Below are 27,267 nucleotides of genomic sequence, written 5' to 3'. Positions count from 1 at the left end.
TTTCTGCAAGATGGAGATTTATTGCCCATTTACAAAGAACAAATGGTAATTACACGACAAATACAATAATTAAACATACAAGCTCTCGAATTGTACAAAGATACTAATTTCTCATGGTTGATGTGCGTCGTTAAAAACAGTGCTTAGGAGAGTCTTGCAAAGATACAGTGTAATCCCCTGCAGTTACAAGGGGACGTGACTGAACAGGTAAGACACAGATTCACCATTGTGCGTTCTTCGAATTGCCTCTGCCAGGATCATGGAAATGTCAATAAACTGAAAGAGAAATTGAGAAGAAAGATTTGATGCCATGCCAAGAGCAATAAACTCTGCAGTTTATAAACATATAAACAAACATTCCATCTACCTTTGTAGCTTTTATTTCTAGAAAGTAATATAACATTAAAGCTTAGGCATTGAACATATACATAAGAACTGCAATAATACCAAGTAAGAACTCAAAAATTGAGTAAGAAATCATTGACTAGGATCACTGAACAGTCATATTGTTGAGCACATCTAACAAAGGGCATGTTGTCAAAAAGCCCCACTATTCTTGCCATCAGATGGCAGTGTCTGCTTGACATAAATACAGTTTAAACGAAGTACCCCTTTTTAAGTGCTTGCCTTGTTTCAATAAATACCAAATATTAAGCTTTTAAAAAAATCCAATAATGCATTTAAAACCTCAATCTTTTATGCTTTTCTCCACTCTGTACTAAGGAAAACCTCCAAATGGGACACTTTTCAGAACAATTCCATTTGTGTTTTTCAAGAAAAAATAGTCATCTAAGATTTCTGAGGGCCTCCTCAACAGAATAATTAGGTTCCTATGTGCAAATATTGTATGATTAATAAAGATTAAAAAAAAAAAAAGAAAAAAATCAGTCAATTTTACATTTCTCCCTCTTTCACAACCAAGCACACTCAAGGTGTGCCAAATACCAAATATTTTGAAGTGCTCTATTATATTACCTGCACCCCCTCAGAACACTGCTTTAGCACGTTTTAGCAAAGTGTTTTACAAACACTGTATTTAAGATTACTTAGTCTCAAGGCACAAATTCTAGCACAAGCAAGCAGCAAAATACAAATACTGAATCAAAATAAATTACATATAAACACCACTGTACCTGTATTTTTGGGCAGTGTTTCATTTTCTCCTCTTGAGGGATTGTGTTAGTTACCACAACAGCCTCAAATGATGCATTATTAATCCGAGAGAGGGCAGGACCAGAAAAGATGCCATGAGTCAGAATGGCATAAACTTTAGTAGCTCCAGCAGACATTAACCTGTGGAACACACAAAAATAGCATACTGTGATGCATGTTTAGATAAATGGCTATAGACAAAGCCAGATACAAATCTCTAAAATACATTTTTGTTACAAAGTCCTACATATAAAATATCTACAAAATAATTCAGATATTTGTATAACCTGAAAAAGTTCGACTTGTCTCAGAAAAATCCCCACCAAAATTATAATTAAATTAAAAAGTTCTTATTTGCAGCAGTGATACTAATCTACAATGCTGCACTTTTTGACCATATCAGCACAACATAAAAATGAACTCCAGTACAAGCTTTGTATCTTAACCAGGCAAAAAAATTAAGTAGATTGGATGGCAGCATTCACAACTCTATTGTGCCTTCGTCATTGTCCACCTTTATTTTCATTTGCAATTCAAACAGTTCTGCTTGGAAGGAGTTTTTGAGGAAGAAGAAATGTTAATGATTAAAAGCCTAGCTTACTGCAAGGTTGTGGGAACACATGCTGCTGATCCAAGCACACAGTGAAGTGATGCATGAGGAGGAAAAAAAGTATAAACCAAAGAACTGGATCACCTTGTGAATGAGTCAAAATATCCTAATTTAGTTTCTAATGGCCTCAATGCCTCCAGGTGCCCAGCTATGTCTTACCTGCTTCTCTAGCCTTAGAAATAGAGGCCCTGAGGAATAGCATTTTATCAGATCATCACAAAGGCACAGGAGGATGCACAAGAGAAAAAGGCAAAATCACAGAATCATCAACTCACTTGGAATGACTTAACAGAATTGAAGTTTTCTGGTCATTTTCAGCACTACATTTAGTACCTGCAGCCTACAAGAAGTATCCCTTGCAACAGGATGAGTGTGTACATGTACTTGAGTTTGTACTTAAGCGAGTTGATCTCTTGTATCTGAAAATATATTTCGTAGATCAACTGCTTGATATGCATCTAGGTTGCTGCAACAAAAGAGTTCTAGGGAGTATTTTGGTGTGCAAGTCTTATTATACACAAAGTACATCCCACCTGCATTTGACATTAATGAAAAGCACTAGCTCATGCCAAGAACACAATACAAGGAAGCATCACTGAAGCAAAAGTATCTTTCTTAGTGAACACTGAAGATACATTGAAGGTGATTGACAGTTTTACAGTTTGGTCTATAGAAATGTACTGCAGGTAAAGAAAGAATGCTTCTTTTAACACAGGAAAGAAATAAAGGTTTTTGACAGGAATTACCTTCCTGTATGCACAAGAGTATAAAAAAGATGTTGGCTAAGCAATTTGTGATTTTGATCTGCAAAGAGCACAGCCTAGAAGAATATTTTGAGGTATGATGTAGATTAGAATACAGATAGCAAGCAACTACACAACACTTCTGCAAAATTCGATCAAATTTCCATGAAAATTGTTAGAAATACAAGACCATAAGAATCTGTCTTCTGCGAGTTTTTGACATTCTTTATATAGGTGCAAACAGCATAAAGACTGTAAACTCATGAGATTATCTTTACTTCAAGCCACCAAGAACAATGTCTAGCTCACTTTTGGCTTTCATACCATTTCCCACAGCATTCTCCTGCAGAAATTTGCATCTCACAGCTTGGACAGGTACACTTTTCATTGGGTAAGGAACTGGCTGGATGGCTGGGCCCAGAAAGTGGGAGTGAATGGAGTTATATCCAGCTGGCAGCCAGTCACTAGTGGGTTTCCCCTAGGGCCAAACCCATCTGACATTTTTATCAGGGATCTGGACAAGTGGATTGAGGGCACCCTCAGTTAAGTTTGCAGGCAACACCGAGTGAGGTTGGATGTGTTGATCTGCCTGAGGGCAGGAAGGCTCTGCAGAGGGACCTGGACAGGCTGGATCAATAGGCTGGGGCCATTTTTATGAGGTTCAATAAGGTCAAGTGCTAGGTCCTGCACTTGGGTCACAACAACCCCTGTAGCACACAGGCTCAGGGAAGAGATTCTGAAAAGCTGCCTGGCGGAAAAGGACCTGGGCATGCTGACTGAGAACCAGATGAACATGAGCCAGCCCTACTACTAACCTGAAAAGAACCAGCATAAAGGCACCTGGAAAACCATAAATAACCTTTCTACTTAGCACTGCTAGAGCCTTAGTTGGGATAGTGGGTCTACATTCACAAGCTCCGCTTCAAGAAGCAGAACAGCTGGAAGGAATCCAGAAGGCATCACAATTGAACAGAATTCTACAAACCTTGTGGAAAGGCTGAACAAACTCAAGTTACTCGAATCTAGAGGGAAATGAGAACTCTTCAACCAACTTTCAGACAGAAGACAGGAAAACTTACGCTTGCCTCCCCAGATGAAAAGGACAAGTAGTTTTATACTTAAGATGTACTGTGAAGATTAATATTATATTTGCATTGGACACTATGGTGAAAATACTTTTGTGGTATTTACAGTGTTAAACCCAGCAAAGCTTTGAGAAAGGTTGCCTAAGGAGAGTGGAAAGGCTCCATGATGAGGTTCGAGGAGAGAATGATTTTTGAGCTGTTGTTTCTGCTGTAAAGTGCACTAGATGCCCAAGTCGTTTTCAAGTTATATGACATCTTATTCATTCTGCATTCTTCTTAGGTATATTTCTGTAAATATTTTCTCAATTTCATGTTCTAAAGAAAGACACAGCTGAATCACAGAACTGTGACCTATCAGATCAAGGATTGTAAATGACTTGATACTACAGAGGTCAGGTTCGGTTACAGGCTTTGAGGACAACTGCATTCATCAGCTGTGCAGTGAGTAAGAACACTACAGTAAGACACATCATAATAATACTTACTTGTCTGCTGCATGACATATTGTGCCACATGTGTCAGCCATATCATCTACAAGAATTGCTACTCTGTCTTTCACATCACCAACCAAGACCATTCTGTCCACTTCATTTGCCTTCTTTCTTTCCTTATGAATGAGAGCAAATTCCACATTCAGTCTGTCAGCAATTGAAGTAACCCTAAGTTACAAGAAAAAATACAACACATTTAGAGAACCATTTAAAAAGAAAAAAGAGTCATACGTATGTATTTGTCACCAAACACACTTTTTGTCTTCTTTTGCTTTCAAATTAACACAGCAAAAACTTTTGAAAGGAATGAGACAGGTAGAAACAATCTTAATTAACTGCTAATAAATACAACCAGAGTATTGGTATTAAGCTGTACCCCAAAAACCAGTTTTTCAATTAAGTTGATTTTGATTTTCTGTCATTATGTGCCTGGCTTTGAAAACATATCAGCTATTCACAAGCTTTTATTAAGCTGCTGCAATACTGGTCACACTAGTTAATTTAAAGTAGGGGGAAGTCGATTCTAACCCTACGGGAATGTGCACTTCAACATTCTAACTGAAAAATACCATTGCAGGATTTGAAAGCAAGCCAAAGGGAAAAAACCAAACAAGTTAATTGTGATTAATAATTCTTTTCACAGTACTTGACTAGTAATCAAGTAGCTTACTTCATTAATAATTCCCTTAGTATACAGCTGCTTGACAAAGATCTTCTAAAATTCTTCAGGGTGACCTCTGGTGGCCAAACAAACTTCCAAAAGTAAACTTCACGTGTTACAGACTTCTGATTGCTTTTTTCCAGTTTGTTTAATATAATAGAGCTCTTAGGTATAAAGAGACACAAATAAACAATTCCATGCTTTTCTCTAAATGCGGATGCAATCTTGTAGCCTGCCTTCTCTGTGTCTGGAACGTTGTTTACAAGGTTGTTAACATGCATGGTTAATAGAGAATACAGTTTTGTTTCTTTACCACTTAAATATAGAAGTTTTAGTTACTGTATTTCAACAAATTGAAAAATAAACAAAAATCCAAAAACTTTGGCATTTTTTATGAATAGTGTAATTTCATAGCAAATCTCAATACCTCAGAGGCATTAAGATATCAATAGAATTTCCATGCCTTATTTCAGTTGCAACATCTAATAAACTGGGGAAAAAAACCAAGCAAGGGATAAGAAACAAAAATCAAGTATTTTAAAAGAGTGCAAGAAAATGGATTTATTTAAAATTAATACTTACAGATTTAAATTTTCAGATAATTTAGATTCAATTTTAGTATTCTATTATTTTTTGTTAAGTTTTATTTTAAAGTTCTATATATTTTAAATGGAAAGCCCAAACAATTTTCTTTGCATTTTACTACTGGAGGTGAAGGAGAAGCTATGAACTTATTGAAAGCAACATTTACCCCTACTTCACCAGAAACTGGTTGGTTGCATTATAACAGAAATATACTAAAGATAGACTGTACTAGCTATACTAAATACAGTGAGAGTGATCTTCAAAAAATAAAATTTTATGATTAATTTGATGATGCAAAAATATTTGGTAGGGGAAAAAATGCTGTCTTTTGACTTGAATTCTAAGCAAAGATTGTATTTTGTTTAAAAACCAAAACCAACATAAAAACTAAATACATAAATAACAGTATCCTGACAGGAACAAACAAAGAAATTTAACTAAGAGATCTTTTAGAATGCTGTCCATGTTCTTAACATCTGTAACTTCATTAATCTAAAAAGAAACAACTAGGTACTCAGTCTTACTTCCCAAAAAATCATTTCAACATGAACACTCACAATAGACTCAAGGACTTAATTAAAATCAAATTATGACAGTCTCACACATTTCCTCATACTGTATTTCAGACTTTTAAAATGCTATGGGGGCTTACAGGAGTCTTACTTCATTTGTCTTTGTTCCCTCTGCAGCAGCAGCATGAGCAATAAAACCCGAGAATAAGCATTTTGCCTCACCAGCCAGTCTGCTTCTGAGCTTTGGCATTGGTTTATGCTCAATCAATACCAAATAAAACAGAGTCTGCTGAATGAGTAACACATGCTGTGAATGAAGAAAGCCTCCAATGAACTACGTTTTCTATTTTTACCCTTCACCGCTCAAACTTTCATTCCCTTTTTCTAGTATTTATGGTGCAAAACTTGGGGTCAGCAGGTTTACATCTGGAATGCAATAACGTAAAGAAAAAAGAAATATGAGTCAAGCAAGCTCTTACCTAAATGCGAGCAGGTACAGTGGGAATAGGCCATATGCTTTGACAGAGAAGGGAAAGTTTGGCAATTCCAGAGCGAAGCAGGAAGAGGCGCAACAACTTGACTAAAGAAGCAAGCAGCAGGAAAAATCTCTTCCCTCTGGTGGAGGGATTCAGCTAATGAGGCCATAACCAGGGAGAGAGAAAAATATCTTCTTTAGAGTATAGAAAGCTCCTGAATGTTTTCAAGCATGAACAGCACTGGAAGAACTAGTTGTTCTGTTTTTACAAGGCAATTGATTCATCAGTGGTGTACCCCATATCTTGCACAATTCAGAGAGGAATACTGAAGACCAGACAAACTAGATCATTAACCAGTAACTGTATGTAAATCTAAGAGTTTTAAGCTTGTTTAGTACCTTTTTGCACCACCTGCATCAGGTGAGACTATGATACAGTTTCTCCACTCGGGAATGTTCTCCTTAATCCACTGCAGGACTGCAGGTTCTGCATACAGGTTATCTACTGGAATGTCAAAGAAACCCTAGCCCAAAAGAAAAAGAGTTTCATGAATATGTGTTTGTATCTTACCTGGAGCAAAGATAAAGGGAAATAATCAAGCCTTTCATGAATGGTAGAACTTAATTAGTATTTTACACTGGTTTAATTCTGCTTTCAATACTACTGTCAAATGCTGCTGAAGTCAAAGTTTTTTCCGCTTTTATCCAAGAAGGTTATTTCCCAGACCAATTAAAAAGAAAGATCATTCAGGTTTGCTCCCCAGAGGGACCCTATTCAAGGGTTTTCTCCCAAATTTGCCCTAAACCAGGACAGGTCTCTAAAAATATCACCCAAGAGTAATGAAAAACAAAACAGATGTTCTCAATTGATATAAAAATCAGAAAATATGATCACCTTCAGGCACTCAAGTAAATTCATGCTAGTGAAAAGCTCTCAAAAAATCCAGTGAGTAATACTCAACTTCCATAAATTTCAACTGCTTGACATTAACAGCAGTATTTCAACATGGGGAGGACTCAAACTAAAATGGAATCTCTGTACACATTGTAAAAACAAGAAATCTGGTTTAGACATTTTTATTTATGTGACAGACATCTAGGATATTAAGAAATTCTGATTAAATGGAGTGTCAGAACTGAAAGATATGGTGTTTTCTGTAAAAAATAAGTTCTCTTAAAACAAGGTACACATGAGAATGACAAATTATGTCTGCTCTGTGTCTGAAGCAAAGGTTTTGTGATTTGCTGGATTCAGCAGTAAGCCAGATAAGGGTTGCCAGGCTCCATCTCCACTTCTTTTAAGAAAATATTACACCCTTGGCTGTAACAACAAAACTCTACCTAGGGCAATATTATAATCTCTGACAAGGCTAAGATTAAGAACTTGCCCCAAGGCAGTATATTTTATGTTCTGGAAGCTCTTACATTAGACTTGGCAAATTCTACCAAAGGCTCCAATGCACAAATATTTGAAGTAACTGCAAAATCACCCCATAAAATCGAGACTGGTCTCTTTCTAAAAGGGAATTTCATTAGAAACAGGTAGCAAGACTTTCTCTGAACCCACACAGTTCTGTACATAGCCTTTTAAAATAATGACCAAAACCCCAGAAAATTACTGTTAGCTTGTTACATTAATTCAGTAGAGCTTCTATGCACAATGGGTAAGAACCAACAGTTACCTGGATCTGAGAAGCGTGCAAGTCCATGGTGATGATGTGGTCAGCCCCTGCAACTGACAGCATGTTGGCAACAAGTTTTGCAGAGATTGGTGCACGGCTCTGAGGAATAAAGCACAAATGTTTACTTTTAAAAAATATTTTGACTAGATGCAAGGAATCAGAAGATTAGTTATTTTTCTTGGTTTTTTTTTCCTTTGCAATATCTGGAATCTAGATATGAAAACCTTCAGAACTTTAGCCAAACCAGCCTGTCAATTTTGCTACTAGGGTTTTGAAACTCAGTAAAGCATTTAGGAATATCTAAATCAGTTTGCACAGTCTGCCTAATAATGCTTTGTATTAAAGAGATAAAATTTGGGATATTGTTTTCCAATTCTTCTACCTAAAAGTTTCAGCTGACTTTTTCATAGCAGAAAGACAATCTTCATTTCTCTAAGCCTCTAGTCTACATAAATGCTCAATACTACCTTCTTCTAAGAAACATTGCAAAACCCAAAGATCAAAGGCAAAATTAACCCAACTTTTGGGAAAACACTGCTTTAAAACAATGTTAATATCAAGCATTTCTTCATAACACAGTAAAGCTTGTAGGAGAACCTTGTTGGCAGGGGTCTTTTACCCTGACTTTTATTTTTTTATTTTAAATTTATGTTTAATTCCTGAATGCAATTAGGAGTCTAGAACTCCCAAATAAGTAGAAAGAATGAAAGAGGAATAAAAATCTTATTAGCCAAGTTAATGCCAATGTCACGAGGTTCTTAAAAGCACCCAGGATGCAGACCAAGCAAACAAGCAAAAAAGGGAAACTATGACTGGAGGATGCCTCACTTTTTTTTAGTTACTCCAAAGTTTTTTCATTTTTTAAAGCTCTGTAAAAACCTATGTTTCTCTAGACAGTTTCCTCTACACTAAACAAAAACTCTAAACAAACACTAAACAGAACTTCCCACTTGCTTTTGCTAATCTTTAAATAAGGCTAATAGTTGGCAATAATATTAGCATGAAGGCAGAACTGCAAGTCAGTTTCCATCTCAATATCAGACTGTTTTCAGCTGGCACATTCTCTCCTGCTACATCTCTTTATCAAACAGCCTCATTTCACCTCCCAGGAACTTCCTCTCCTTCCAGCCCATACACACAATTATGGAGTACCTCTGCTTTCCTTCCATCGATACTCAAGGGCATAAGTGGCAATGAGCTGAATCACTGATAATTTAGCATGGAAGCTTTTCCATCTGTGTGCTATCAAGAAGCCAGTATTTTCATGAAAACTGTTTAGGTGGACACTGGGCATTTTAACCCGCAGATGGACAACACACTTCTGGAATAGAAACTCAGATACTGCAGTCTTGTTCTATGGCCAGATCATCATCATTACTGAAATTCTTCCTTTTGTAAACCATCCTTTTTGGATCTTGTGTTTCACAGAACATCACCATCATTTTGTCTCTGTAAGATCCACAGAAAGCAGATGCAAGAGCCAGGACCTCCCTAGATCTCTGCAATTCAGATGCATATCGCTTCCAGAAGAGTTTATTATCATTAGTGCTTCAACACAGTTTATTTTCCAGTCACTGAGGACAACACTGATCTTTATTTAATTTCAGTTCTGTAAGTTGTCCAAAGCTTTCTGGATATTTCTATTATTAGTAGCAAATATTTGTTCATGCCATTTGAATTTCTGATCATTTCAACTCATTTTAGCATCTGACATTTTTAAACTGGACTTCAAAATACTCTCAAATCTCTGTCAACATCTAACAAAAGAAATATTTAGTACCTACTCTTTTTATTCTATTGCAGTGTTCTCTTAACAGAATGCAAAGATCCAGTTTAATGACACCACTAAGCTGGACTAACAGGTAAATCTGAAATGAGAGGTTTGTTCTCCTGCTTGTACTATCCTATATTTCCAAGCTAGAAATTTCCCTTGTGCTGTACAGTAGGACTTGTCTGAACCAACAGTCAGCTCAAATAGAAGAGAAAGGAAAAGAAAATGGCAAACCAGACCAGCCCCAGTGGTATAAATAAATAACTAGTTCCAGCTAGCAGCTAAAGGCAAATTACTTTCTTTTCAGAGCGTGGTTTTGGCATTTCCACTCCATCCAGCACACTGAATTTTGTCTAATTTTCTCATTTCTGTTTAATGTAGATACCATTCAGTTTGCCTCATGTATCAATACTGTATCACCATCACAAAAAACCCCAAATAAAATACTTTCCTGCATCCCATACTAATGCATACATTACCAGTTGGTACTTCCTTCAGCTGCTGGCCTTGCAGGCTGCCTTCCCAGAAGGAAGAACGTGAAGTTTTACCACTAGGTAACTTGTTTTAGCAGATATGCACACATCACAGATTGCCTACAGGTTGGTGGACAGAGGGTCTTGGAAGGAAAGATAGCCAGACACCAGTACCTGTTTCTTAAGAATAGGCTAATAGGAGAATAAGACAAAAGAAGCTTGCAGCTGACATTTTCCTTTACACAAAATTGTGCATTAAAGAAAACCCACATGACACATTTAAGATTTGCTTGCTTGCATAGAAAGTTAAGTTTTGTGCTACAATATGATGTAAATTGAAGACTATTTTAAAATCAAATGAAGTATATTCATGGGAACATCAGATAACCTGGCCTCATTGTTCAGAAACTTGGGTAACAAAGGTGGATGAGAACTCATGATTTTCCTTATAATGTAGTTTGTTAGGTTTGCTTCTGATAAGAGAGGTAAGAACACAGATTCACAGAATTCATTCTTCAATTCTTTGATGTAATTTTAGATAATTTTTAGAATTATTAGTGTGAAATGCAGCATTAGATTATGTATAGAAACTAAATTGTTAAAAAAAAATTACTTGAATTACCAGTGGCAGGAGGAATCCACAAAACTAATATAAACAACCTCACAAGAGTAACTGTGCGAAGGACACATAGCTGAAAGCAAAAGTTGTCCACATCAAGATCAAAGCTATGTTGCCTTTAAGCATCTTAGTACATTGTCTTGCTTAATATTCATCACATGCACACTGAACAGGAGAAAAAAAAAAAAAAGGAAATCAAAGAAAGCCCAAAGATTTATAACTGGAACTTTCACTTCCAAGAAAGCCAGTTGTGAAGTGTACAGATACTGAATGTTCACTAATGCATTACCCAAATTCATAATTTCAAAAATGAGATATGCTTTGAAGCCTCAGAAATTGACAGCCATTGTCTTGAATGTCCAAATAATTTTTTAACTAGAATCTAGGGGTTTTCTTGTAGGAAATTATTCCACAAGATTACTGTCATGGCCTAGGTGAAACACAACTGAAATCAAGAAGTGAAACTGAAAATGTTCCTAGTTATACATAATGTAACCCAGTAAGTTTCACCCTTTAAGGCCATATTAATGGAAATGTGTAGTGTTAGATTAAAAAAAAAAAAGATACCTACCCAACGTTCCACGGACCCCTTCTACAAATCAAAAAAACAAAGTTACATGAGCTGTAGAACACCAAACCCACCTGTCACTGTACTTTAACTAATCTCAAAGGCATCTCTGCAGCATCTTACAGAAATGTGTCCTGCCCACAGCTTGGAAGGCTGGCATAATTACAGGATGCATAAGTGCAGTTTTAGTCAAAGCACTGAAACACATGAGCTATTTTTAAGTTTAGGTAGCCTGTGCATCAGCAGTATTCTAGTTTAGGGCAGCACTTGATGAATCTAAATTAATTTATTGACTTTTTATCATTCTCAGTAAGCCTCTTTTTTTTTTTCTGTTAATCTGTTTCTCATTTAAAGATAGTCCAGGTTTAGTGCTAACATTTTCAGAATAGATTAGATTGTTCAGACTAAGATTTTTATTGCAGGCCCTTTCCCTACATAAATAAATTAAAAGCACTTCCATTGTTCTCAGGAATCAGGACTGCACCAGCAATATGACAAATACTTGGTTATTTTAAGCTGTCTATTTAGTTCATAATTAATTAAAGCAAATAACTTAAATTCAAACTAGAAAAAAGCATCCATCTGCAGATTACACTGTTTCAGTTCATAGTCAAGCAAACTACGGCAAGGTCTTTCATGGCAGGAGAAGAGCTGTGTACGGTCACAGGAAGAAAATGGCTGGCACTTTACTGACACTTCAGGCAGCACACAAAGCCTGTGCACTCAGGAGGGGGCAAAGACCGAGTGATCTGATGCAAGCAGGAGGGAAGATGTCTCTGTCAATAAGCTGCCCAATGCTGACAGCTCTATTATAGCTTATTTTGCAACACGGAGGTCAACTACCAAGGTTAATTTCCAAAGATGGCAAACAATTTCTCAATTGCAAAACAGAGGGGGAAAAAAACCAAAACCACAAACAACAACAACAAAAAAATGTAGCCTCAAATTGTGGAACTCAGTGACACACAGAGGGAACACTCTGGGGGAAAAAAAAGATCTCAAAATCTCTAGTAATCAAAATTACTTTCCTGGGTTATTCACTTTCAAATGGGATTTCTGAAATACAAAATGCTCCTGGATGGCATGCACTGTGCCACCTCATTGAGGGGTTAAAATGTCTCTGAAAGTCTGCCACATGGAATTTGGGCCCTTAACAAGATGATTTAGATGCATGGGAATTTTGGAACATGCTCATCCTCTTCCCACACCAAGAATTTAGAGGATGGTACAGCAGAACTTCCCAATATGAAGTGGGAAATAGTGAGATGCTTTCTCTTCTTTTCAACTAAGTGCTTATTGATACCCTTTCAAGGTCTTTTGATATAAAGTATTTCACCCCTTCTGATCAAGGGAAAGCATCATCTACTACAAAACACAGCATAAATGAAGTACCAAGAGACATAGGCAAAGAATAGGGTCTTACTTTTTAACTCCTGAATTCCATTTCTGGAAGTATAACAGGTATGGTATTACAGAGCCTGCACTTAAAGAATTAATATACCAGAAAATAAGTTTTTTAGTTTTGTTCTTAGACATCACAGGCTGACTTTTACATATTTTGTAGTAACTGTTATTGGTTTTAGCTTCTCCATTACTTCATTCTTATTATGTTTTTTATCCCGAAGAACATAAAGATCAACAGAAGGCTTGCAGAATGGTTTGCCTGATGCCCAAAGTGAAAGAGAGGGGCCAGTCCATTTACAGGAAGTAAAGGCCAGAGACAATTTTCAAAAAATACAACCATTACAATCCAATTTTCGAGCCAAATTCACATTTCTTATTACTTCTTTTCAAGTGAGCTTAGGTAAAAGTACCATTCATATAACCTAGCAAAGGGGTTTTTTTGTATATATAGTAGAGATAGAAAGTCTAGTTCTCTATTTTTTAAAATCAGTCTCACTTCCCACAGAGGGTTTGTTACTGTGTTACCAACTTGGCTGAAGTGATAGATTCATCAGTTATGACAGATCAAATTCAGGAAAAGGGCAATAAAATCAGTAGAGCATTTATGGGGTTTTCATACAATTTATTGTCTTCATTAATCAAAATAATTATTGCAGCAATAAAAAAAGTTAATCTGTCTGGCAGCATAAAATAATGTTTTTATTAATTTCTGTTATGTATTGTGGATTTTATCAGTTCCTTCCATCTTCCTCTGTTTAACCACATAGGATAAAACCTACATACATAATAGTTACAGCATTCTGAATTTAGTATTTAATTCCATGCAATAATGCTTGAAAAAGTGTACTCTGTATATTAATAGGGAATTAAAAAAAAAAAACCAAAAAACTTTGAAAAAGCAGGATAAACAATCCCATAAAATGCAGTTTGCTAGCAAAATACTCTGCAATAGACCACACTCATAAATTATATCTACTTTTGCAAACTGGAGGCATGTCAATTATCAAAGCACATGCAAAAAAATAATTTATTGTCTCACTTCATTCACTTGTGGATAAGATAATTGAATATGTTACCAAGAGAAAAGGATGGGGGGGGGGGGGCAATCTTTCAAATCACTTAAATGTTTATGAAAATTATTAACCTCCAAATATTTTAAGTGAGCAAGCTGTGAACACAAGCCTTCCAAAATGACACAGTTCTTACCTACCTTATCTTTCTTATCTTGCCTGGCATATGGAAAACATGGAATTACAGCAGTCACTCTGGAGGATGATGCAATCTTGCAAGCATTGATCATGATGAGTAGTTCCATTAAGTTGTCATTTATTTCTCCACAGCCACTCTGGATAATATACACATCTTCCCCTCTCACACTTTCACCAATCTCTACACTGAAAGAGCAGGAGATGATCATTTCAACACTCAAATTACTGGAAAAGCATTAATAAAAGATAAAATAAAAAAAAAAAAATCCAGTTGTGTTTTAACATACTACCATAGGTTTTCTGTAAACTCCCCATTTAGGGTAGGATTATCTTTACTGTGATTTCAATAACAGCCTCCTTGACACAACCTCTGTTTCAATATAAGCCATTATGGTCTTCATCAGGTCAGCACCAACCAACAGCTTTAAAATCTACACCATGATGTTCAAATAAAGTGCTTTTAAAAGACAAAAATCTTACAGAAAAGCTAAGAAGGCTGCTAATCAACAGCTTACCACGGCTCAACTCGCATCAGTTGTTCGATTTGCACTGACTCTGCTTACATGTTTTGGTTCCTTATGTATCTAAGTTTTTTTGTTCTTCCACAGATTTCAAGACATTGCACACACCAGAGAATTAAAAAATTAAATTGAACTTAGAAACAAACAGGAAAGACAAAACCAAACTGTGGGATGTGTATTCTTTCTCAATTCTAGATCTAAGCAAAAGACATCTACCATACTAACTTTTCATGCCTATCACTCCAAAACTTACATATAAATATAACAGTAAAACCTGAGTTTTTCCCTAAATCCATGTACAACATACACTAAACATACAGAATTCCTAAATAATTAAGTGATCAGACCTTGCAAATCCATACTCTACTATGTTAGTCTCAGTTATTAAATGCTAGAATAAATTGAATCCTTATTTAAAAGGTTGTATCTTTACCCAAGACACAAATAAGCAGAATCTTCTGACTGGAAATCATCCAGATGGCCCAGATGTGGGTAGAATAATTTCTCTAATGGGTCCTTCAGTGCTGAGGCTTGCTCTAGTCAAACACAGTCCTAACAAGTTTTGTTTATCAGCTCTCAGGGCACTATGTAAGACTCATGAGCTTTCCGCAGAAAGGAATTTACTGCTTTTAAACATCTTAATGATAAGGACACATTTGATTTATCACCATCAAGATAGTTGAGTACATGCTCTCAGCTGCCTTATTTGAGTTCTCTGCAGTCCCAAACAAGCTATATAAAGATCCTGTCTTAATTTGTCTCCTTAACTGAATACATTTTTTGCCTATGAATGCCAGTAGCAGGATTTCTTAAGGTCAAAAGAAAGCAAATTAAGAAACATCAGGTCTCTGGAAGGCCAGAGGTGATCAGGGACAGCATTATCTGCAGATATGTCAGGAAACCTTTCGGAGGCTTTCATCATTCCACAGAGACACAATTTTTTAGTCACAAAATTGTTACTTCCCTAGGTTTTTGATCAATGGAATGAGGTCATTCAGGGAACACTGTTTTGATCAAAATATTTTCTTAGTATGTTTCCCTTTTCGGAGCTGGAAAAGTTTTGGTCAACCTAACATTTTTTCAGCAAGATGCTAAGTGTGATACATTATTGGAAAAACTAGTCAGGCTCAAGTAGGAGCCTCCCTGAAAACACATCCAGCTCCACATGAAGAATCTACTCACTAGCTTACAGATGTGGCCTCAATCATTATTATAGCTTTCTGCTTATCGTGAGGGCTTTAAAAAATACCAGTTGCACCCTGACTCAGCAGTTACACAGATCTGCTTTATAATGAGTGTTGTCTCATACCACACCTTTGGAATATGCCCAAAGAAAAATTATTTTATTACTTAGAGGGGGGGAAAAAACCCCAGCTAATTTAACAGTCTAATATTATATACTAGGAAAAAAATTGGCAGAGTGACAGAAGTATATGATCTTAATGTTCATAATATACTGAAAGAACACTTGGAGTTGTTTTACTCTTTTGAAAAACTGTCACTTCTATGCTAAAATGTGATGGAAGTTTTCAAAAGGTCAAGAAATATGCTTTCATATATATATAGGTCTGGTTAATATCATGGACCTGAAGTGATAATTTTTCTATTGTCATTTTTTTTCATATTGTTTTTCTTATGATCTTGGGCTACCAATAAACATCATCTTGTAAACAACTTAGAAAACAAACATGCTTTCTTTCTCTTTTAGTGCATTTGAAAAAGAACTGTAGCTATGTTTTTGAGGCTAGAATGACATACTTGTCGCACAGAAATGTGAGTAGTCACATTTCCCAGTCAACATGAGAGAGCTGTGCAACAGATCAGTATCTCTTATTATCTACCTTCTCAAAGATTGGTATTGAGAGCTATTGTGTAGACTCAACCAACAGATACACACAGAGCTGCCTATTTCACCTTCCCCAAGCCAGAGACTAGAGACTAAAAGATAACCAGTCATTGTGATGCAAGTGTTCCATGAGATACAGCCTGTACTAACCACACTGGTGTGGGTTTGGGTGGTGGTTTTGTGTGTTTGTGGTTTTTTTGTTGTTTTTTTTTTTTTTTTTTTTTTTTTTTTGTTTGTTTTTTTTTTTTTTTTTTTTGTTTTTTTTTTTTTTTAACTGGAGGGAGGGCAGAAGATTGGAAGTTTGGGGTTGGTTGGTTTTTTTGTTGGGTTTTTTTTTTTTAATATTCAGGCAACCAATAAAAGACTATAAACTTTAGAATGATGTATTTGAATGCTGTATTTCAAATATCTATTAGACTATACTAAGCTAACTGCAGTCAAACTCTGTGACATTTACCTTATTAACATTCCTGCTAAATTCCCCCATCTATATCATGACCTTATTACCTGTCTGTGAGGTTATATAAACAATTTCACATAGTCAGGACACAGAGGAAGGACACAAGAACAAGCTCTTGCCTCAAGATTACAAACTCTGTTTGTTTTATGCAATTTAATCAAATTCAGCTATTTGGTAACAGTTTAAATAAATTTCTGCTCAAGAAGAGTCAACAGAACCTGTACATTAAAAGCCCTGACACCACACAATTGTGTTTAAAAGGGAAATTTACAAAAATCAATAGCCTACCATAGTAATTAACTCTGAGCCAGTTGTTTGGCATCCAGGAGCACAAGGCGCTCCCTGGGAAAGATACACATAAGATAGGACATGATGAATACCAAGTTTAAGTGTTGGTATCTGCCTTCAGCTTGCAAAGGCTGATTTGAGAGTTCAATTTACAAAGTAGAAACTTGGACAGACTAATAACCATGAATTAAGGATACGGCATAAAACCCACTTAGGTTACAAGCATATTTCAATGGCTGAATCCATTAAGCAAAAATCAGAATCAGGAGTAATAGCAGATTGAGATCCTTTTGAGCTAGATTTATAGTGCAGCCCAAACTGAATGTAGTGATGGGAATTATAAATTTCTATGTCCCAACTAAAAACCAAACAGCTGTGGGGAAACAGGGGATTAAGTATGTAGAGCCAGAGTACAAAGGTAAATAATGTAAATACATAACTAGGATGTTCAAATTATACACTCACAAGGGCTCTATGTATTTTTAAAAATAATTACAGCAGATTAAGTTTCTAGCCATGCTTACGGAAAGTAAGATTTCTCAAGCAAATTAGATGCTAGTAAAGTAGATATGTATTCATGCCCTTTCAACACTCAGAGAAGAGGCCAAAAATGAAGGTCTAGAGTCCTCCTACAGTGTGCACATGAATCGATATCTCAAAAGTGATCAAACAAATCCACATGCTGAGCTTGCAATTCATTGAAACCCAGCCAATAGCAAGCACTGAGCAGCAGGGTGTGTTTGACCCCTTACCTTCGGGAACACACTTCCCAGAGTAAAGTCTTTCAACACAAGAGCTTCAATTTACTGGGCAAATATTTCAACTGACGTGATGTTTCATAACAAAGTGGGTACCACCAAAGCCCAAAACAACAAAGAAACAATAAAAATGTCAGAGTTGGTTTAAAGTCTGTAGGCATCATGTATCTCCTGGCACCCATGGTCTCCCCTCAACTCTAGGCTCTTCCACTTTGATTAACCACAGTTCCAAGACAAACCCCTGGATCTCCATAAACAATTGCCCAGTTCTAACGCAGAGCACTGGTACGGTAAACACCAGAAGATAGGAAATATCTTGTCACCCTCCACTCTGGTACGCAGCCTGCCACCGCAAGGGGCAAACACCTTTTCTTGAGCAAGTTCTGGGTTTAACAACATGCAGTCAAAAAACTACCCTCAAAAATTTGGAAACAAATGTCTAACAAGCCTGAGCGTGTACAGAAACTCTCCAAAGGCTGAGTACCAAACTCTGAACCTAAGGACACCTGGGACTGTCAACCAGTATTCATACATATTGGGGGGGGGGGGGGGGGGTTGGCCTTTTTTTTGGGGGTGGGCAAGGTGTTGCAGGATGGGTTTGGTTTTTTGGGGTTTTTTGTTTGTTTGTTTGGGTTTTTTGTTTGTTTTGTTTTGAGGGTATTTTTTATTAAATTTCAAGTATTTAGCAGCTACATAAAGAAAAAAGTGCACACTATATGGCAAGGTCAAAAAAGTGGCAATCTCAAACCAAAAGCTTTAAAGGATTTGGGGGCCTTTTGCAATTCAGAGAAATGAACAATGCAATAAATGGCCCTATTTGCTGCATCTTCAATTCCCAATAAAAACAAAACACTGTTGTGGCTTTAACACATACAGTGTGCAGTCCAGAAACAATTTTTACCTTCTTCAACCAGTAAAATCTGTTTCTCCAGCCTCCTCTTGCTCATGGCTGTGCAAGTGAGCTGGGAGAGAGGGAGACAGCTGTCCCCACTGAGAGAGGCAGACCACAACCAGCCCAGCCAGGAATCACTTGCTCAGCAGCTGGGCGGTACGAAGAAACACTTCACATCCCAATGTGTCTGTAATCCCTACTGTCTTCAGCTATTCTAACACCAGTTTGTGACCTGAGCTTGCTCATTCTATTTCTAGGGATCTGCAAACACCATAATCACGGTGTGAGAGCCCAGGGTGATACAGCTCATGGCTCTGCACCAGCTGAACCCAAAGGAACCGGGTTACACGAGATGCAATGAGGTCACGTCTCATCTGAGACAACGACAGTACAAGGATGCTGATGGGGAGATAAGAAGGAAGTCTTAAAGCCAGGTGACAAATTGTAAATCCCTAAGATGTGTGTTTCCAGGTTTGCTCTTGATTTTTTTCAGTTATTTACTTCACAGAACAAACTGGTTTCATTTCCCCACTTTGTGTGAAATACAGACTCAAACCCATCCTGGAATGAATTCTCCAGGGAAACGTTGGCTACTTTTTCCTAACTTCCAAGATCAAATATCAACCCACAACATCCAGTTTAATTTACTCACAAGAAAATGGCTCTCATACCAACAGCACAGCTTTTTCCATACAGCAGACAATGACCCTTTGTAGGCATTCCTTACTTCCTTCTGTAAAAGCTAAATGACATTCACTTTAATTTGATGTTTCTGAAACAGTCCAACCTCAGTAGATGAGTAAGGCTGTGGGTAGGAAGCCTTCAAATTCCTATGTGCCAGGCAGGACTTCAACTTCCTTCCTCTTGGATTAAGAAAATCTACAAGACTCACTCCAGCCAGTGAATTTGGCAGCAAGAATCCAGGAACCCCACAGGAATAGGTGGCAGCACTAGCATCTTTCACCAGGAAAAATGTGTGCAGAAGAATGCCATCTATGAATAGTTTCTCCATTTTGAGAATAACAAGTATTTCAAGTGCAGAGTTAAAAGAAATAGTCTTTAGAGAAGGAAGAATACCCTATCTTCTAAGAAAATAAAATTATTTACAAAGTGATATATATTCAATCATATTTTTTCAACTGGCTCACCAAAAATATCTGTCCTGCGGTTTAACTGTACAGCAACTCTAATTAAATGTCATCTCAGTATATTTAAAGACAATTTTGCAAAATCTTTGGAGTGGTTAATACCTGTATGTATCTGTTACATGTCAGTCAAACAGTTTCATGATGCTAAGGCCACAACAGCCATTCCTGTTTAAGGACTTCCATTCCTTTCTTCTTCCAGCCTCAGAACTGCTGATGACAGTTGGCTTGTGGGGTTTGAAGAAGATAAACTGCCTAAGCCCCCACTGCAGCCCTTATCATTTTGCCAGATAACTAAGGTGGTGCCACCCAAGCTCCCACCACGACACTGTGGCTGGCACTTAACTGACACACAAGCTATGAATAATAACACAGTTATCGTCCACAGCCAGAGTTTATTGAGGAGCTCTGGTGCTGCATTTGGTAGGGTTGCTTGACTTTAGTAGCCACCTGAAGGTAAGCACTTCCATACAGTTTAAAGGGAAGGAGGAAAAAAATGGGGCAGTGATTGAATCTGCCAGCAATTTCCCCCACTTTCTCAGCGCAGACATTACATTCACCAGCTACAGAACTTGAAAGAATATTGATTGCCTCAGAAGAGGACTGCGATATTATTGCTAGATACACCAGTCTCCATACAGATAAAAATGAGAAGCCTTTCCCATTTTAAATGTTCTGGAGCTGTAGACATACAGGCACTGGCTAGCCACAGAGCTTGTCAGTGGTGGTCCTATCCCTGACTAAATTCAGCATCAGTTTCCCAAACCCACTTACAGCTGCTGAGACCTGGAACTGAAACCTAGAGCCTGTTTGACCTGAAATATAACGCAAAACATTTTAATAACTCTTCCCTCCACTCTATTCTGCAAGCCAGACTAATTACAGCTCTCAAGGAAAAGGCTTCCAGCTAGGACCTTTTGCAAGGATTTAAGCCTGGGGCTGCACACAGTTATCAATTTATGCATCATTTATATTTAAGAGAATGCAGCAAACAGCAAAACAGAGTTTTGAACAAAAGTTAAATCTTCTCTGCAACTTGCTAACTTAACAAAGCAAGAGTTTGACCCTCAGGCCCAGGCTTATCTGTTTGCATGGGGGATTTCTGGAGTGCCACTGGAAGGTTTAAGGTTCTTTGAGCTTTTTAGCTATCAGGTTTTAGTATTCTGCAATAGTGCAAGTGTATTTCATAATGCCAATTCACTGTAGTGCTGGAGTCACTGTATATAGGGAGAAGTCACTTTTTGCTTACATACACACACAATTTGACAGCAGTGACAGACTGAAAACCCAGATGCCACAGGAAAGAACTCCATTACATAAGTATCAACTTTACCTGTAGCTTAATTTCAAATACATTGTTGAGGAATTCTCTTACTGTTTTTTTTTGTTTTGTTTTTTATTAAGAGCATTAATCTAGAAAACTGGAAAGTCAATATCCTGAAGTAACTTGCTAAGAATATTGGTAAAATTACTGGTAATATTATACAGTGGATACAACTTTACTTGTTGAAGGGGAAACAGGGAATTCAGATTAGACTCTCAAAAGAAGGAATTTGTAAAACAAACCAAACAAAACCCAAACACTTTAAAGTTTAAAATATTAAGGCATTTTAATTCAGGGAATAAAAGAAATAAGAAAAGATAATGTCAGCCTTTCCATGCTGCAACAGAAACAACCAGAAATAATGTTTCTAATAAATACATTCCGCATATCTGAACCACACTATATCACTACTTGCCTAAAACAATAAGCTGGCACTACTAGATTAGCCGAACCACTGACATCCTGCAGTCACCGCTACCTTCTTTTTTAATAGCAGACAGAATATTCCATACCTGGAAAAACAGGTGCATCCTTAAGCGCACATTTTATTTATAAAATAAATATGCAAACTGTGGAGCTATATTTCTACCTTGGATGGAACCTAAATCAGTTTAGTTCTTCTGTTTGCTATGTTTCAAGCACAGATTAAGTGTCTCTGGAGAACAAACATTCAAGAAAATTAGACAAGTTAGCAAGAAAGTCATGCAACCAAATACACAAGTTAAGTTTTATCATGCAGAAAGGAGATCAAAGGGCAATAAAGCAAGTATGGGGCTGGAAAGAATTGAGAGAAGATTTAAGCTTTCATTTAATCAGGAATGAATAGAAGAGTTAGAGTGTGCAAACATTAGATTGCATAAACACCAATGGAAGAGGGTTTATAGTAATGCCAGTGAGCATAACTAGAACAAGCGCAACTGCACTGAGAATGCAAAAATGTAGACAGAAAAAAGGACAAGCTTTGTGAGAGCAATTTTAGAACACACCATGTTAATCTTTCAAAGGAAGCAATGAAAGCATGCTTTTACAGGAGATTCAGAACAAGAACAGATAAAAATAAACACACAACGACCTCAGAGACTAGCCAGCTACATACAGCAGGAACTTGTGTTTCAGAGTCAGCCAGCAGCTCAGACTCGCATACCTATACAGAAAAGCAGTTGCAGTCTTACCAGCTCATGGGGGGGAACATACCACTATCACCTCAATTGAAAATTCTTCATGAAAATTGAGCAAATTAAATAGGTGGGTCAGAAAGCTAAGATGACACACTAGTAAAGAAAGGCAACATTGATAGAAAAAGCATTGGCAATCACATTCTCAGGCTCCAGGTGAGCAAGCTGTCCTCATGGTTTCACACAGGATTTTTTTGGACTGTTACCAAAGTCACTCTCTGTGTTTGGCTGGCCAGGAACCTGGTATGACTGCACTTTCAGGAGTAAGCCAAGGCCATCACAACTTGTAGCACTTCCATGCATGACCATCAGTCCTGGACTAGGGAGCAGAGCCCTACAGGAACTGTAACAGGTCCACACACAAGCACCTGGCTGCTAATGCAAAATAAAGACCAGTTGCAACAAATTCTGCAAGAGTAATTTGACCTAGACCCTTTTTAAAATCTAATCCAGCATCACCATCCTGTACTTACATCTGTCAGTATGCAGACCCACTTACAAAACTGCATGGCATACTACAGTTTAAAAAACCAATATTTTTTTATTTTTTTTTTTTTTTTTTTTTTTTTTTTTTTTTTTTTTATCTTTAGGTAGATAAAGATTATCAACTGCACATTTAATTATCTGCAAGCGGTGGGATGCACCTGACGTCGCAGGCGGGCTGCCCGTGCAAACACTATTCCCACGGCACAGGAGGGAGGATGCTCTCCACTCGGCCAGGGCCGTGCCAGCCCTCCTCCGGCCAAGCAGCTCCCGGACGGGAGCCCTCCCGAGCTGGGCCGGCACAAGCCAGCCGGGACACCTCCGCAGGCGGGAGAAGGGAGGGGGGACGACCAGGAACGAGTGCCAGGCAGGACACACCGGACCACGCTGCGCTCCCGCGGCTGCACCTGCGCCAAGCCATCCGTACGCGGGTGCGCACCGGCTCAGCCGTACTGGCAGGGCCCGCCGCCAGGCCGGGTGACGGCGGGGCGGGTGACACGGGAGCAGGACCCGCCGCCAGGCCGGGTGACAGCGGGGCGTCGGAGTGACACGGGAGCAGGACCCGCCGCCAGGCCGGGTGACAGCGGGGCGTCGGAGTGACACGGGAGCAGGACTCGCCGCCAGGCCGGGTGACACCGGAGCAGGACCCGCCGCCAGGCCGGGTGACAGCGGGGCGTCGGAGTGACACGGGAGCAGGACCCGCCGCCAGGCCGGGTGACACGGGAGCAGGACCCGCCGCCAGGCCGGGTGACACCGGAGCGGGTGACACGGGAGCAGGACCCGCCGCCAGCCCGGGTGACACGGGAGCAGGACCCGCCGCCCGGCCGGGTGACAGCGGGGCGGGCCCCGCCGCGGCAGCCGCCGGGCGCGGGGGTGTGTCCGGGGCGCGGCCGTGACGCCCGCGGGGCGTGGGAGCGGGACGCGCGGCCGGGGCCGGAGCAGAGGCACGCACCTGGTCTCCTGGTTGCTGAACTTCTTGGTGACCACCTTGCCCAGCTCCAGCCCGAGCCGGTCCGCCACCCGCTGGGACAGGTCGTGGTGGGAGCTGCCGCTGAACAGCACGATGTTGGGCATGGCGGGGGCGAGCGCGGGCGGGCGGGCGAGGTCGGGGCTGCGGCGAGAGCAGCGAGAGCAGCAAGAGGAGCGCGGGGAGCGCGGCGCGGGATCAAATAGCGGCGGGGCGGGCCCGCCCCGCTCCAGGAGCGGGAGGGGCCGGGGCGGGGCGAGCCGGGGGCGCCGCGGGGCACAGGTGCGGTCGGGGGGCGGCTTCCTCCGCCTCCTCCTCCTCCCCGTCCCGAGCCCGGCGCGGCCCGCGCCCCCCGGCCGCCGTGGTGCCTCCGGAGCGGCGCTCGGCCGGGCCGGGCCGGGCTGGGCCGTTCCTCGGGCGGGCAGAGCTCCGCCCGCGCCTCGCTCCCGCGCTTGGAGGGGGGCACGAACGGAAGATCCGCGCGGGGCGCGGCTGCCTGTGGGATATGTGGTTGGGGTGACACCGGCACCTGAAAGATACGGCTATAGCTGGGTTGATGTGGGGTTAGATAGGTATCTAACTAGTTTTACTTAGCAGAGCTGTCCTTAAATAACCCGCGACCGATTGTATTATAAACGCCACGCACTTTCCATTAGCATGGTTTTGTCGAATGTTGCACAGAAATATAATCATGAGCAAAACCGACTAATCTGAAAACCGACTAAGACAAAAAGGTGTTAGCTTTCAGGTAGAGCAGTTTTAACTTGTACGTATACAAATAAATAGATTGCATTGGTTGGGTGACTTCGGAACCACCTCAGTTTTCCTTAACCTTGCCTTAAGCGTTTTCTTCTAAGAGCAGGGTCCTGGAGACATGGTTATCTATGTTCTGTCCGTAGGATAATTCATGACTAAATAAACTCCATTGTTGCACAGTAAATTTTTCAACTGAACCCGAATTCCACTTCCTCAAAAAAAAAAAAAAAAAAAATAAATAAAAAAAAAAAGGTAAGTTTAGTTAATAACTGGGCAATAAATGTTCTGGGTTGGGAAGCTGAGGGTTAGTGGGTTGGGTTGGTATCATTCCCATTCTTTCACTGGTCCAGATTCTTGCACAAATTATAGACACTTCTTGCTAAGTATCTCATCATTGCCGAGGGAATATAAATAAGGGGTTCAGCTTATGGACAAGAATGGAAAAAAATAAGTATTTTGACTCTCACAGCATAATTCTAGAATCGAATCCAGTATTTGATACATTGAAAATACCTCAGCATACAAAGACTGTTTTTTGGCCCATTCACCCAGTTGTCTCTTTGTATTTTCTTCTTACACAATGAAAAAGAAATGTGTTTAACTGTCAGCACTGTAGGCTCATAAAGCATCTCAAAGTCAAACATATGATTCTTCCAGTTCATATATCTTCTTCAAAGACTAATTTTGTAGGCTACATTTTATTCTGAGCTTCTTGCAATTCCAAATTTTCCAAATTTCCAAATCACTGTCCTGATTTTGTTATGGTTTTTAATACTGATTAGTCTAAAATCTTCAGACTCTGTGACAGGACATCACAGCTGCCATTAAGACTGCAGGTTTCAAATCTGTGAAAAAGAAAATTTGCCAATATGATCTCAGGTTTATCAGAACTAAAAGCATTGCTAGACAGAAAAGGGCAATTTAACGTGAAAATAACATAATAAAGGAAAACCATAGTTCACTGTCCACTCAGTAACACCAGAACTTTTAAAATGGTCTGCAGGACCAGAAAAAAGACAAAAAACCAAATTGGACTGCCCACAGACTTTTTAATATATATTTGCCATTACTGAACCTTACAATAAAATTGGTGGTTGTCTTGATCCACTCTTTTTTCCCCTAATGCATCCAGTTCAAGCTCTTGTTCTCATAATTATTATATATTCCTTTATCTGCTGGCTTAGCAGGATACAGAGATTTCTTTTCAGCCCATTAAGACTTTTGTGCCCAGCAGCTAATTAGTGTTTATCCAGTAGCTACAATATAGAAACTGCAGTCATTGAAACTAGTCATGGCAGCTGTCATGCAAAAGAAATAATGGTGATTGACATGCTAAGTGTGATTGTCTTTCCCTTGGTTGTCATAGTCTAAAATAGCAGATCAGAATTCCTAATTTAGTGCCATCCCCGCTTGAAGCTTTGTACTTTTCTAAAGAAAACAAAAAATCGCTCTTTCGATAAATGAGAACAGTAAGGGAGGTACCTACCAAGCAACAGAAATTAAAACCCTCAACCAGAAATTGCTTTCTTCCTTTTATCATCTCATTGCAGTTAGAAATAGTCTTGCCTGATGTGTGGGCTGTAATAATCAACAAAGAACAAGACAATCTCTTTTCTGGTAATTAGCTGGCACTAAGTATTGGTCAGTTTAGCCAGGACAAAGACTGAAACAGCTACAGATCTGCTGAACCTGAGAAAACATGTGAGTCAGCTCCTGTGACAGGAAGCACTTCCAGCAAAGGTGTGAGAGACAAGGAAAAATAAGATACTTCTAAATATCAGAAGCAGAAATCAGAAAGACTCTGATTTACATAAAACTGAAAATTTTTTTGCCCATCCTGATTTCTTTGCACTGCAGTTTTGCAAATCTTAGTATACAGCTCGCTTTATGATTCTCCTTACAGTTCCCATACTAAAAATTTTTATGCCCTGAAAAAAGTCAAAGTAACTCAGGTAGTTTTTGCCTTCTGACTGGTAAGCATTTGTTGTCTGTTTAATTCTTTCCCTTTCAATTACAAAATATCTTTATGGGAGAATATATGTTGGGAAAAAAAAAACAACCAAAAAAACAGACCTTAAAGAACTGTCAAAATCCCTCTTGGATCTGTGGAAATGCAATCTGAATATCACGCTATTTAATTCGTTCCTTTTACTGTGATAATTTGCAAGAGTCCATTGACCAACTTTTGCACTCAGTTACATCATTTATTTATCAAATGTTAGGAAATCATGGCTCTGGTCTTTAAACAGATGGTCATGAAAAATCTGAGTTTTAAAATAAACAGTTGGTGGCTAATTTTGTTGTGTGTATTTTTAACTGTTAGTGTACTTTCGTGTCATGATTTCAAGATTTTCTCAGAATCTCCCTTAAAAACCAAAAAAGCAGCTAATATTTGCTTCTAGTCACTTGTCTTCCCAGGCTTGGGCTTGAAGAATAAACAGCAAATATTAGAGGCTTCAATATGGAATAGCAGCAGCTGACAACATTACAGTCGTATCTGTCCAAACCTATTATCTCTGCATTTTGAAACCTGTGATTCTATTGTTTTCAAATGCTGGCCTTTTTCTTCCAAAGCTTGTTCTATCCTGCAAGTATAAAAACATAAAAAGTTGT

The 27,267-nt window shown here is 38.9% G+C and overlaps 1 protein-coding gene across 3 annotated transcripts; it reads right to left on the bottom strand.

The window, feature by feature from the left end:
* Window positions 1-24,049, bottom strand: PRPS2 (phosphoribosyl pyrophosphate synthetase 2). 3 transcript variants are annotated; one of them, XM_040055116.2, is made up of 8 exons: window positions 23,884-24,049; window positions 14,042-14,225; window positions 11,431-11,451; window positions 7,997-8,095; window positions 6,714-6,838; window positions 4,076-4,249; window positions 1,134-1,293; window positions 1-276 (listed from the first exon to the last, which is right to left on the bottom strand). In XM_040055116.2, exons 1-8 carry the CDS (start codon window positions 24,003-24,005, stop codon window positions 184-186), a joined length of 978 nt encoding a protein of 325 aa, XP_039911050.1. In that variant the 5' UTR covers window positions 24,006-24,049; the 3' UTR covers window positions 1-183. The 3 variants fall into 3 exon arrangements, with proteins under 3 accessions (XP_039911050.1, XP_039911051.1, XP_039911053.1); XM_040055117.2 differs by lacking the exon at window positions 11,431-11,451; XM_040055119.2 differs by lacking the exons at window positions 6,714-6,838; window positions 7,997-8,095; window positions 11,431-11,451; window positions 14,042-14,225; window positions 23,884-24,049 and adding an exon at window positions 6,319-6,467.
* Between the last annotated feature and the right edge of the window lie 3,218 nt (window positions 24,050-27,267).

This window comes from Hirundo rustica, chromosome 2 (assembly GCF_015227805.2).
Source record: "Hirundo rustica isolate bHirRus1 chromosome 2, bHirRus1.pri.v3, whole genome shotgun sequence".
NCBI lineage: Eukaryota > Metazoa > Chordata > Aves > Passeriformes > Hirundinidae > Hirundo > Hirundo rustica.
Note: the sequence above shows the minus strand (reverse complement) of the source record. Positions and strands in the feature narration are given on the sequence as shown.